Below are 14742 nucleotides of genomic sequence, written 5' to 3' on the forward strand. Positions count from 1 at the left end.
CTCTTCAACTTTTCAGAGGGTTATAAAAGAAAATGTTACGCTTGTCATGGAAGGAGGTGTGTCTTGTCTTTGTCTCTATAGTAATTGTATCTGTTTTTCTGTGGTTATGTGGAAGGCGTAGCTAATTATAAAACTCAAATTCAGTCTAGATATTAGAAAGTTGAGAGCTGCAGTTGACAGCAGTAATGTTAGAAATATGGTAGATGACTAGATTGCGAAAACCTGCCAAATTCACCAAGAGGTTTATGATGCGCTGCAAGTCTGCTAGCTTTATTCTTGACATCGACAACAGTATCAGTGTACTAAGGACTGTAAGCAAATGTGTGAAGACAATCTAAGCAGTTCAGGAACAATGATAAGTTTCCAAGTCCTCTGCCAAATTGTTGTTTCCATTTAACACACAATATTATGATACTGCCCCACTATCTTCTTCAGGTGCTGTGAGTTTTGCTGTTATGTATACTTACAGACTTTTTGGAGTACAAACAGCAAGTACACCCAACAGCACAATTCACAGAATGTGAAGGAGGTGGCTGAGTCAGTTGTCAAAATATTGTGCATTACATGGAAACAACAAGCCAGAACACCCAGAGGCACAGCATCAATCAAACAGGCTGAGGAAATCTGAGAGCCCACAATTCAGGAATAGTCTGAAAAGACAGGGATACAAGTGAAATTTAAGGCAAATAGTAGCTACAATCCTAAAAAGACAAAGAAGGTCCTTCTGCTATGGAGTAGTCTTGGAGGGAAATGTCGGAACTAGCTCACTACTCCCTGGTTAGTGAATATAAAGTGACAAGTACACTAGTGGCCATTAAAATTGCTACACCATGAAGATGATGTGCTACTGACGCGAAATTTAACCGACAGGAAGAAGATGCTATGATATGCTAATGATTAGCTTTTCAGAGCATTCACACAAGGTTGGCGCCGGTGGCGACACCTACAAAATGCTCATATGAGGAAAGTTTCCAACTGATTTCTCATACACAAGCAGCAGTTGACCGACGTTGCTTGGTGAAACATTGTTGTGATGCCTTGCGTAAGGAGGAGAAATGTGTACCATCACGTTTCCGACTTTGATAAAGGTTGGATTGTAGCCTATTGCAATTGCGGTTTATCGTATCGCGACATTGCTGCTCGCGTTGGTCGAGATCCAATGACTGTCAGCAGAATATGGAATTGGTGGGTTCAGAAGGGTAATACGGAATGCTGTGCTGGATCCCAATAGCCTCGTATCACTAGCATTCTAGATGACAGGCATCTTACCCCAATGGCTGTAACGGATCGTGTAGCCACGTCTCGATCCCTGAGTCAACAGATGGGGACGTTTGTAAGATAACAACCACCTGAACAAACAGTTTGATGATGTTTGCAGCAGCATGGGCTATCAGCTCAGAGACCATGGCTGTGGTTGCCCTTGACACTGCATCACAGACAGGAGCACATGCAATGGCGTACTCAATGATGAACCTGGGTGCACGAATGGCAAAACATAATTTTTTCAGATGAATCCAGGCTCTGTTTACAGCATCATGATGGTCACATCTGTGTTTCGTGACATCGCAGTCAATGCACATTGGAAGCGTGTATTCGTCATCGCCATACTGGCGTATCACCCGGCATGATGGTATGGGGTGCCATTGGTTATACGTCTCGGTCACCTCTTGTTCGCATTGACGGCACTTTCAATAGTGGACATTACATTTCAGATGTGTTACGACCCGTGCCTCTACCCTTCATTTGATCCCTGCAAAACCCTACATTTCAGCAGGATAACACATGACCGCATGTTGCAGGTCCTGTACGGGCCTTTCTGGATACAGAAAATGTTCGACTGCTGCCCTGGCCAGCACATTCTCCAGATCTCTCACCAATTGAAAACGTCTGGTCAATGGTGGACGAGCAACTGGATCGTCACAATATGCCAGTCACAACTCTTGATGAATTGTGGTATCGTGTTGAAGCTGCATCGGCAGCTGTACCTGTACACACCATCCAAGTTCTGTTTAACTCAATTCCCAGGCATATCAAGGCCCTTATTACGGCCAGAGGTGGTTGTTCTGGGTACTGATTTCTCAGGATCTATGCACCCAAATTGCGTAAAAATGTAATCACATGTCAGTTCTAGTATAATGTACTTGTCCAATGAATACTCATTTATCATCTGCATTTCTCCTTGGTGTAGCAATTTTAATGGCCAGTAGTGTATTTTTAAGCCATGTGGAGTGCTCAGCAATGTCACCTGTGATTTAGGCTCTCTGGGGAGGAATCTTGACAAAGTGAATCGTGTTGTGATTATTGAGGCAGAGGTGATGGAAGTGTTTGGACTGTAACCTTCACTAGTTAGTTAGTTTCGTGTTCCACAGATCGTTTTGGATGACAAATCATAATGACCTGGTATGAGCCATTTTACATTCACGTCGCAAATTAATTTGTAAATATGATTACATGCTGAACATTTATAAATTCTTTCCCCAACTGAAAATGACATAGGATGCATTACTGACAATGCTTCTCACTTTAGCATGAAGTATTCTGTCAAACATGTACATGCAGACCCTCAGAAGTCACTCAAAATGGCAGAGCAATCATAAATTGAAAAGTGAAGGCAGGAAGGTTACAGCTTAGCACTATTCATAAGGGAGGATAGATGCCAAATTAAATTTATGTGGAGACTGCCACTAAGTCAGATTTCTATTGTTTTATTTAAACCAAAAACACAAGAAAGGCCTCTGATCCATCTATGACTCAACATAAAAATAACGAAAAACAAACCATTTTGTGTCTCAAAAACAATAATTAAAATCATCTATAACACTATGCAAAATTTACTAGGACTCATGGCTTTTAATGTGCCACTATGAAAAGACTCTGATGAAACTATATTAGTTGTTATCAACTAGCCCTCCTGCTGTTATTGCCAACAAAATATGGATAGAAAGAGACCATTGTCAGCTGCCTTTGATGTAAGAGGTAACAATACAGAAAATCAACTTCTAGTTCAATGCCAGACAATGTGTCATCACACACGCCATCCAGAAAAATCTTCTCGCATGTTGGATATACAAGCCAACATTCTATAAAAGAAACTCTTGTAATTGGATAGCATAGATATTAACACTAGTGCAAGAACCCTATTACTAGATGTTTTCAGCGTGGAAAAGTCTTACCTGAGCCGGTAAGTTACAGAATATATTTGTCTACTCTTATGGCATGAGATTGCACCAAAGGACAGTGTTCAGTCTAGGTCATTGGAGGTGGCTAACTTTGTTTTAAGAGTCAGCAATACAGAAAATCAGTTTACATTTCACTGGCAGACAACATGTTACCAGCCACACTTTCCAGATAACTCTCCTCACTTATTGGGTACACAACCCACCATTCTACTCAGTGATTCAAAATGTTGCACTCAAATTGAAGAAATGAATAGAGGAATCTAAGTACAACAGCTTTGGAATAGGAGTTATGGTCTTGGGAGTAATCAGGAGCCGGCAAAAACTTTGGGATGTCACAAACAACAAGAACAATCAATGCACTTGCACTTCAAGTTTAGCGAAGAAAATTTGCTGTTAACAATTTAGGAGCTGTTCAAAGTGATGACCATAACATTCAATATGGGCAGAACAGTTTCGTAGAAAATTCTGGTGCACTCTACCAAGTACACCAGATATTGCATGAACCTCATTGGATGTAGCAAGTAACCTCATGAGAAGTGATGCTACCTCAGGGACTGGTGTCGTGTATTTGATGCTTTTGGACTGTATCCCTGCCCGCCACCCCCCTAAATCGAAAAAGGTGGGGGGGGGGGGGGGGGGGGGGCTTCACTTTTACCCCATTGCCTTGCCTATGTCACACTGAATGCATCACATAGTTGCACAGTTGCAGGTGCTAGGTATAGTAGCAGGCACATCTGACAATGATTGTTAAGTGTTATATCCTCTAACAGTTCTGGAAAAACTTATTTGATCAAGACCTTAATCCATTCAATCATGGTGGCAGGACATATGGTCTGAATACATGATCGCTGGTAATACTAGCCCATACATTCACTGCAAACCTGTGATGGTGATGGTGTCTGAATGGGATGCAAAGATTGTGCCATGCCCAGCTGTGACTGTTATGACAGTTAAAGAATTTATCTCTGGTGAACTGCGCCTCATCTTCCAAGACAACATTGCTTAAAAAATTGGGGACATTTGCACAACACGGGACAATCCACATACAAAACTGAACTACTTGTTAGAAATCATCCACAGTCGAACCTTGAACTCACTGTTGATAATAGGGATGCAACTACTCATCATACAGGAACCACTGCACACTGCTTTGAGACACATCCATGGTATGAGTGATGGCACACGTGCTTTTCGATGGCTATTCTTTCACACATGCAAGTACCTTCTCTTCCATATCTACTGTTTGAATACTCTGTGGGCATCATGCACCTGTCTCCCTGATTCAGTGGTAAACTGTTTTGTTTGAAATGTTTGGGGCTGTGGTTGATGTCTGTTCAGTTGACATCTGTTCAGATATAGAGTGCACACAGGCACTGAATTTCATGTGCAATGTGCATTGCCAGTGGCTCTTCCGCACGAGAAAGTCAGGTCTAGAAGTGTGCACTGCTTCATTTCACAATATACTGAGAATGCCATGAGCACTGCCTTTATCTTTGGTAATGTCAGAATGCACACTTAAAATCCACAGCAAACCTGCAATGCAAACCACCTACTTGTCTCTGAGAGCGAGAATTAAAGGCAAATGTATGAACACAACAACTGATACACAAAACATTAATAGCATGACAATAGATGGAATAAAATAAAATAAGGTGAATCCAATCAGATGGTGTGAACCAATCTTTTAGCTATTTTTCAACATAAAATTGCATTTTTTAGTGTGTATCCAATCATGTGAGTACACAAGAAGGTTCTAGGACTAACCCAGAAAAAAATGAAATGATTATGTGGCACTGTTGGCCAGAAGGTCCCATCTGGAAAAGTTCCACCACCGAGTTCAAGTCTTATTTCAGTCAACACCACACTGGATGACTTGCGGGCTGGTGATTAGGATGAAATGATGAGGACAACACAACACCCAATCCACAAGCGGGGAAAATCTCCAATCCCTCTGGGAATCGAACCACCTGGGACCACTGCATGGGACGCAAGCACATTACCACCCAGCTAAGCAGGAGGAGACTAACCCGGAAAACCTACTACAACACGGAATTCCTTATAAATGCTCTGAACACTATCCAATCAGGAAATGTTAAGCATCAACAAGGCTTCAGAACAATATGCAGTTCCTTATACAACATTAAATGACAAACTCAATAACAGATACAGATGTAAAGTGGAAGGCCAACCAGCATTAACCAATAATTAGGAAAATTATCTGGTTGAAGGAATATTTTGTTGTGCAAAATTGGAATTTTCTTTGAGGAATAATGATGTTAGGGACCTCTTAACTGAACAGGGCAAATTAAAGAAAGATTTCATGAAAACTGATCTGGTCATGAGTGAGTAGACTGTTTTCTGGAAAGAAATAAGGAACTAACTCTTAGAGTAAGTGAAATGTAAGGAGGGCAAAGGCAGCATTTCCCTGGAAAACAATGAGTGATTGTTTTAAGAATCTTGAAGTGTCCGTTAATGGTGTCCCTCCTTCCAGTATTATAAAATGTGATGAGATCAACTTTCTTGAGTATCCCGAACAAGTGGAATTAATAGTGAAGTTAAGTACAAAACATCCTGAAAGGATTGGGGATATTTCTAAGTCAAATATCATGTAATGATATCAGTGGCTGCAGACATTGCACACAGTTTATAGGGCAAAACATCTCTATGATACTTGTTCTGAAAGAAGTTTAACTGGTGCAAGTTAAAATAGGAATCAAAGTGGTTGGTTTGACATAACAGTGTTTGAATCATGATTTATCCAGATTGTCTTGCCTTATCTCCAGCATTTAGAAGACTCAAAAGTGATTAAGGTGACAGTCTCTTGAGTCGTCTGTTACTTAACATGATTAAACTGTGGCAGGAACATGGCATTCAGTTTGTGTTTCTATCACCTAACTTTATTCGTTTGTGGCAGCCACTGTGTGTGCCCTTTTTAGACCTCTAAATCATGCCTGGAGAAACTAGTAAAATCTGAATTTCTTAGGTTATTGAAAGGGGCCTTTGAAAAGTTACTATCACTTCTAACTCTGATGTTATGGAAAAGCAGGAACTTTTCCTGCCTGTCCCAATAGGGAGTTTTACAGATTCCAGAAGAAACACACATGATATTAACTCTGTAAATTTCTTGGACAGCACCCTTTGAAATTCTGCTGAAGCAGTTTCATTCTAATGAAACAAAAGGAATGCCACATAATCAATGTGCTTACCATCAACTCCAGGAAAAGGTGTTGTTGCCAGGAACTTCAATGAAACTGATACTGACAGAACTCAAATCAGGGGATCCCTATCATGTGATTCAGATTCTATCTCCAGAACATTTAATAGTGATGTAGAACAGCACAAGTCAAATGAAAATGAAGGAATGGATAAGAAGAAGGAAAGATGGCCAAGAATTAAATAAAAATGGTTTCACTATAGTGAAATTTCCTACAAAAAGAAGGTTCAGTTTTCTTATTGGTAAAATTGATAACTTCTCTAAAGACATTTACGAAATATCAACAATGTATGGAAACGATAGATTACTACTTACCATAAAGATGACATGTTAAGTTGCAGACAGGCGCAATTAAAAGACATTTGCAATTTAGTTTTTGACCACAGCCCACATCAGAAAAAGGAAGAGAAACACACACACATTCATCCATACAAGCATGCACACATGATTGCCATCTCCGGCAGCTTGGACCAAATTCTGGTCACATGTGCATGATGTTTGCTTGCCGTGTGAATGAATGTATGTATGTCATCAAAGTGGTTGGTTTGGCCTAACAGTGTTTCAATCATGATTTATCCAGATTGTCTTGCCTTATCTCCAGCATTTAGAAGACTCAAAAGTGATTAAATCACATGTGCATGATGTGCACTTGCTTGTGTGAATGAATGTATGTATGTTTCTCTTTCTTTTTCCAACAAAGGCTGTGGCCAAAAGCTGAAGTATGTCTTTTAATTATGCCTGTCTGAAACTTAATGTGTCATCTTTATGTAAGTAGCAATCTATCTTTTCCTCACGTTGTTGATATTCCAACATGGAGTTGTTTGACATGTATTAAATGACATCACTGAGAAAGAAAGTTCTTGATGGTAGCATTTACTTTGTCTTTCTGGAAAATGAAGATGTGACTGAAGCAGAAAGGGATCAAATTATTAATAGAAGTTGTGCCAGAACATAGAAGCTGAGGTAAATATATATTTCAAGAGATATATGATTACGATATTGAGTAAATATCTTTCAGATTGACAGTGTCATGAATTTACTGAAATGGAAATTTGTTTGACAATTTACATTTTTAAAGTAGTAATGTTGGAATTAATGTACCTATAAAAACTTGTTTCAGCTAGAAAATCTAAAGTATTGTTGTAAATACACCAATATATTTTTTGAAATGCCATCAGGTGTTGTACCAACAGTGAAGTACAGATGGGGTGGCATTAGAGTATCGGAGTGTTTTTCATAGTTACAATGTGCTCCCCTTATTGCACTTAAGAAAACGCCAAATGCAGAAGGACATGAACAAATTTTTCAGCATTCTGTGTAGTCCATACAGTAGAGGAACGGTTTAGAGACAATAATTGTATCACTTACCAAATAACAGAAACATTGAGTCGATGACAGCAATACACAAAAAAGGACAGAAAACTTGCCACCTTTTGGACTATCTTTTCTCTAGCTAGAGTACACACACACACACACACACACACACACACACACACACACACACACACACACACACACTTGTATCCTTACACAGTGCAGCATGGATGCACACTACCAGGAGTGCAGTTTGGCAGGTGGAGTAGGGTGGCGTGGTGGGGAGTTCACACCTCCATAAATTATCTCACCTACTGAGATACTACTACTGCCTTGGAGCACGGTTACCCATCAACACCCATCCCATTCACAGTGAAGCACCTTGTCAACCCCTCATAGCACCCAGACTCTGCCTAGCTGTCCTTTCCAAATCGCCACGTCCTCCAAAACTACCTCTCAGCCTTCCACAATATCCAGAACCTAAAAAAACCCAAAACACTGTTGTTAATGATTTCAGTGAAAACCCCAGACCTATCTTTCAGCCCCATACCCAAGTTTAACTGTGTTGTACTCAACTGATACCTACTCACCTTTTCCTAGTTCCTACAGTGGAAGCACTTCTTTGCCACAATTCCCTCCAAATGCAGCCAACTGAATTCCAACATTGAAACTTGCCTCTCCCAGTTTGTACTACCATGCAACAGTAACTGTCTCCCTCCCCCCCCCCCCCCCCCCCCTCACCACTACCACCACCACCACCCCCTGGTCACTTTCCAGGCATTTTGTACTTCCACTTTGGTCTCATTATCTTTTCTAAGAACACTAATATTTCATCAGAAGAAAGGACAACCGTACAACCTTACAACAGATACTCCCTGCAGACAAAGGCTCCACCACTGTTGTGATGAACTGCAGTGACTATCTGATGGAAGGCTTCCACCAACTGTCTGACTCCTCCCCCAAATCCCTCAGTATGGAAACCAACATCACATCCACAGAAAGAACCACAGTCCACCACATAAATCTGATCCGTACCTTATAATCTATCCATCAACAAAAGAGCCACCACTGCTGTTATGATTCACAGGGATTACCTGGTGGAGGGTCTCAGTCAGCTGTCAGACATGTCCAATAAGTCCTGCTACAGTTATCCTATTTGAAAAATCTGGTGTAATCTCCAGTCACTCATCTATAGGTCCATCCCAGAACCTGAGTTTATCACTCCCCTCACGTTTGCCAAACCCCAGACTCCTACCTTCTACCCACTTTCCAAAATACGTAAGCCCAACCACCAGGATATCACATTATGGCTTAATACTGTGCCTTACATAGAAAATCTCTGTCCTGACCTCAAAAAGATGGTTAGTATTTGTTCAGTGAGTCATAAGAACAGTTAACATTATAGTCACAGACTTAAACACTATCTAAAGTGATAGCACAACCCTACTAGAATAACACAATTGTCTTATAAGTTGAGCAGAGACGCCAAAATTAAACAAGACTGCATAGTAACCATATGTTCTCGTTAGTTAACATGGTCTTTGATGGCAATTGATTATCACTTGTCCTGGTAGGTCACTGTTGAAATCTGACACAATCAGTCACTATTGGGTACAGGCAGGACAGGAGTAGAAATGATGAGTGAACACGTGAATACAGAAAACAGAAGTTTTATTTAACTTGTAGCTTTCTCCACGCATTGTAAAGAAACTTTACAAAAGAACAAACAGCAATAAAGCCCAGATATTACAAGGAAAGTGTCATGTAACGTGGGGCTCCAGCTACTGATGCGAGTGAACTGTCGAAAGCTGACTAAGACTGAAGACTGCAACTGAGACTGTGCCGCATAGCTGCCACCAGCCATCCTATGTCGTGGTGGCAGAGGGCACTCATAGTCGGAGCCATTGAAGGCACAGGCAGGTGCACATCGTTGGATCCACAGGGTCCCCATGGCACTGCTATTGGTGTCTGTCAGAAATATGTGTTTCCGTTGCCAACTGTGATGTGTCAGTAGGGATGGTATTGACCTATGATACCACAACCACATCATGCACAGAATTCACAATACAAATAATTAAAATGCAGTTTCATTGAGTTATTAAATAAGAAATGACAGGACATGAAATTCGACCTGAGCATTGTACATTTTGCTGAACTGTCACTTCTGACAAACTGACTGCAGTGAATTTTCCTGTATCAACTATCAATAGTTTTTGCTTCTAAGATTTCTGATCACAGACTGCAGAATGGGACTTAAATGGTCTTATAAAGATTGGCATAAGAACAACTACATAATACTTTGAAAATTGGCTAGGCTGAATTTAGCTGTTTTGAATGAACTGCAACCTTTTAATAAATTTTGGCTTATAAAAAATGTTATTGGTTAGAAATTTAGAAGATTATATGGATATTATTATGCTTCCATGATGTAAATCTCTTTGTTTATAAATTTAACCACCATATTTAAAATCATAGTAAATTACATGAAATAATTGATTAGTCAGACAATTAATTAGTGCTGTACATCATATTGGACAAAAGAATTAAGTTAATGAAAGTAGGTTGCTGAAGGTCAGAATGTAACAGTGATTAAGGCCAAAATCTGCAGTCTATATTTGGAAGTAGCTCATAAGTTCAACTTTAATTATTTCAGAAGAGAATTAGTTTCATGTAATTTAAAGTACATATTTGGGAAATTGGAATTCGTAGCTTTAGAATGGTGTGGGTCATTATAATGGATTCTGCTTTCTTCTTCTTGAATTGTAGTATTATCTTTAATCAACTATGACTTTTAATTAAAATAATCTATAGACAAATTACTGGTATCAATGGAATCAATGCAATGAGAAAAATAAGCTGAAAAATGAATTAAATGTAACTTTGCCTGATAACTGATTTGCAGGTTTTCATGTACCTATCACATGTCACATAAACAACTGTATCAAACAATGGAAAATGCAGGAATGAATGTAACAATATTATAAAAAGGAAAGTTGCCACTAACCATGTAGCAGAGATGCTGAGTCGCAGCTAGGCACAACAAAAAGACTGTCACAAATGAAGCTTTTGGCCATTAAGGCCTTTGTCAACAATAGATGACACATGACCTGAAATGAAAAATATCTTCCCCTTCCCTCCCACAGTGGGAGCTGTCCACCCAACCTACACAAATGCTTGTCTATCCCTGTTCCACCTCTACTCACAATCCCTTGCCCTATGGCTCACGTTCTTGTAAAGGACCTATATGCAAGACCTGTTCCCTGCACCCTTCCACCACTGCCACCTACTTCAGTCCAGTCACAGGCATTTCCTACTCCATCAAAGGCCACCTATGAAAACAGCCATGTAGTCTACCAGTGTAGATACAATCACTTTGTTTTATTCTATGTGGGAATGACCACTACCAGACTGTCTGCCTTCATGAATGGTGATCACCATTACTAAACATTGCACACAACACGATGTACATGACTTCAATGACAGCTTCACAGGCCATGCCAACTGGATTTTTCTGTCACCACTACCAGCTTTTCTGGATTGCACAAATGGGAACTCTACTTGCAAAGTGTTTCATTGTTGCAGCCCACTTGGCCTCAACCTTTGCTAACCTCTGTCCTTCACCTGCCTCACTGATTGCTTTGTTCCCTCTCCAACCTTACACATGCTTTTTGGCATCCATTCACCTGCACAGTTCTTCCTCTCTCTTCTCTCCAGCCATCCCCCCTTCCCCCCCCCCTCCCGCCACACATACACACCACCTCCTCCTCTCATACTGCCAGCACAGCTCTCCTGATGATGTTGCCCCTAGCAGTTCACCATCCTGTTCCACCATGTCTCTACACACTCCCAAAATCTACTTTTGAAGGTGCTTGTGTACTGCTCAGTGCCTCTCCTCTATATGGTGATTAGCAGACAATCCTAATTTATTTTGTTACTGTTGACTCATTCTTGATTTTCCATTTTTTGAAAATGTAAATAATATTTCTTGAAAATTAGTTACTGGATCTTTGCGAATGGACTGTTACTGAATTTGTTAAAAAACGGTACATGCAATACAATACAGCATAATGCCTAACTACACTATTATAAATATAATACATGAGGGTCAATCAATAAATAAAACAGAGTATTCGAAATTACTAGGTATCTTTATTGATAAAAACTTGAACTGGAAGTCAAATGTCATATATTTTCTTAAATGTCAAAGTTTTTCAAATTTTGCATTACAGATAATATCAGGTTTTGGACATGAAAAGTCAAAAGGTTGACTTAATTTCTTATTTTCATTCATTAATGTCTTATGGGAGCATATTCTGGGGTAACTCATCATTGAGAAAGAAGTGTTCATTGTACAAAAGCATGCAATGTGGATAGTATGTGGTGTCCACTCTAGTACCTCTTGTGGACAGCACCAGTTGGCCATACTGACATCAGCCTCATAGTAAATTTACTTCCTGACTACATTTGTTCTCACCAACCAATCACAGTTTGAAAACAATAATAACATGCTTAAATGTAGCATTAGAAGGAGAAATGATTTATACTGTCCATCACTGAGCCTAGTGTGGCACAGAAAGAGAGAGGTATTCAGCTACGAAAATCTTCGACTTCCCCCCCCCCCCCCCTTCCCCACCTGCCTCTCCTCCCACCCTCCCCCTCCACTGTCCAAATGATGAAGGCAGTTTAATACATAACAAGAAAAATCATCATTCAAGAAATAGTATAAATAGTCAGCATGTTACCAATTTTTCACTGAGAAAGTGTACTATAATTGTAAAACAGACACATTCCACATCACAGTGAGAGATGAAAATTATGATCCAAAGAATATGTAAATAACTAATTAACTAGTGACCAAACAAACTACAGTATTCTGTTTTAACTAAATAATATAGATGCACACTACATTAGTTGGGTAAAACTTATAAATAATTTTATATCGCCAGCCATACCTCTGACTTAAAGATATGGTGACTTGTTTAACCAAACATACCATTTTCCCACTTTTCATTATAATAGATTATTATTTTTGGTAGATCCTTAAAGCTATCAGATGCTGAAAGAGGATATTTTCATAGCTACATGTGTAGCAATACTAATAATCATAATAATGGTAAGTTTAGCTTGAAAATTATGTGAATAAAAGGGTGTGTTCTTAGTTCTGCCTGATCTTGTATCATATTGATCCATGCTCTCCACTGCTTATTAAGAATTCATTACATGTTTGCTGTAGAAAACATTCTATACTTCCAAGGGCTCCACAACATGTATAATCTATAGCATAATGTCCACTAAACAATTTGTATACATTTGTATTTATTGTCCCTGTGAACACATTTTGCACATTTCTCTGACCAATTTCATCGAATTCTCATTGGCTGTAAAACTGTATGGAATCACCACAATGGCAAGACATCAGTATCACAATGCATATAGCTGCTATATGGCACTAGGAAAGTGGCTCTGGTAATGATGGCTTTTTGGTTTCTGAAGACCATGGGTCAAAACACACACAGATAGAGATATTGTCTCTGTATAGCTTTAAGAATGGAATTACAGCACATTGTAATGTAATAATCTCTCTGTAAATCCTTATTTTTAATGTCTGCAGTAATTAATTTTTTTTTTTTTTTTTGGAGCAGGTCTGCATTTCCATGCTGGTTGGTAGCCAACCTATCCTTTTTGCATGTGGTGCGCTATGGAGGATATTTCATGGTGCTTACAGGCTTCTTCCAGATACTAGCCTGCATCCTGTGGGCATCAATACGAAATTATCAAGAGCTAGCAATACCTATCGGGAAAGAAGTTCTTGTGACACACTTTGGCTTTCATTTTTGGCTTGTGCTCATTGTAGGTAAGCTATAAACATTTAAATACTGGTATCTACATTAGGATGGTAATGTTTTGGGCAAGAAAGTGATAAATGAGGAAAGAAGTCATTAGAGACAGGGTACAAGGTAAAACTGTACAAGGTTCGGGAAGAAAAATGTTCATGTTATTTTCAACAGAACTGTTTCACCATTTGGTCAATGGGGAAATGAAATGCAGTACTCCCATGTGCGAGTTTAAGTATCTTACCACTGTGATACCATGTTAGGCAGAAGCAGGAGAAAGTAAGAAGAGTATAGTGTTGGCATAGGTGGGGAATGTGGCCGAAGATGATAATTAAGGAAATGGCGAGGGTAATGGCGAATGAGTCAGAAGATGGTGGTTGAAAATAAAGGACTAGCAGAGCTTTGGGCCAAGGGATTGTGGAGATATATTATAGGCTGGCAGTTTCAATGTGTGCAGTTCAGAGGAGCTTGTGCTAGGAAGGAGGCCCTAATGGAACTGAAAATGAAACAACTGTTGAAATCACTGGTGTTATAGTGTGCATCATGCTCACCAAGTGGGTGGTCAAGTTTTTAGTTAATCAAGAATTGGAAGGTGGCCTTTTCTGAATAGAGACAGCTCACATAAGGCTAGCACCCATAGTGTATACCATAGCTTCTTTCACAAATGAACTAAACTTTGATAGAACAGGAAATGCCTGTGACTGGACTGCAACAGGAAGTAGTGAGTGCATGTATAGAAAAGGCCTTTGCATGAAGCAATGATTCATAGGGTGGCTGATTGATAGAGGATGTGGTGTAGTGGTACATTTGGATACTGTGTAGCCTGAATTGGCAACAGAATACCACTTTGTAGGATGACAGTGGAATTATAGGTAAGATATTCCTCATCTCATCGTAGCACATGACAACAGGGTGTGGTTGTCTTTTCAAGGTGATAATGGGAGCGCTAGTCTGTGGCTGGTTTACAGTGATGACAAGAGTTATTTATTTCATGGGAAGAAATTGTGCAGATTATCAGTTTCTATACTACTGAACAAGGCAGTGCAGTGGTATTCAGGATGATGGTACTTCAAATTCTTGGCTGACCATAAAGATACAAGTTTTCCATAATTTCAGTAAATTGTTTAATTTGAATTCCAGTATGGTTCCTCTGAAAGGACTTGGTCCTTTTCCTTCCTCATTTGCGCCTAACCCAGGTTGT

At 39.6% G+C, this 14742-nt stretch overlaps 1 protein-coding gene across 7 annotated transcripts in view; it reads left to right on the forward strand.

The window, feature by feature from the left end:
- Positions 1-14742, forward strand: part of LOC124622094 (GPI mannosyltransferase 2-like) — a 387261-nt gene that overhangs the window by 322774 nt on the left and 49745 nt on the right. For all 7 annotated transcript variants that reach the window (XM_047147683.1, XM_047147685.1, XM_047147684.1 and 4 more), the window contains one exon: positions 13350-13561. In XM_047147683.1, the coding sequence (XP_047003639.1) occupies positions 13350-13561 (212 nt within the window). The remainder of the gene's footprint in view (positions 1-13349; positions 13562-14742) is intronic.

Source organism: Schistocerca americana, chromosome 7 (genome assembly GCF_021461395.2).
Source record: "Schistocerca americana isolate TAMUIC-IGC-003095 chromosome 7, iqSchAmer2.1, whole genome shotgun sequence".
Lineage (NCBI taxonomy): Eukaryota > Metazoa > Arthropoda > Insecta > Orthoptera > Acrididae > Schistocerca > Schistocerca americana.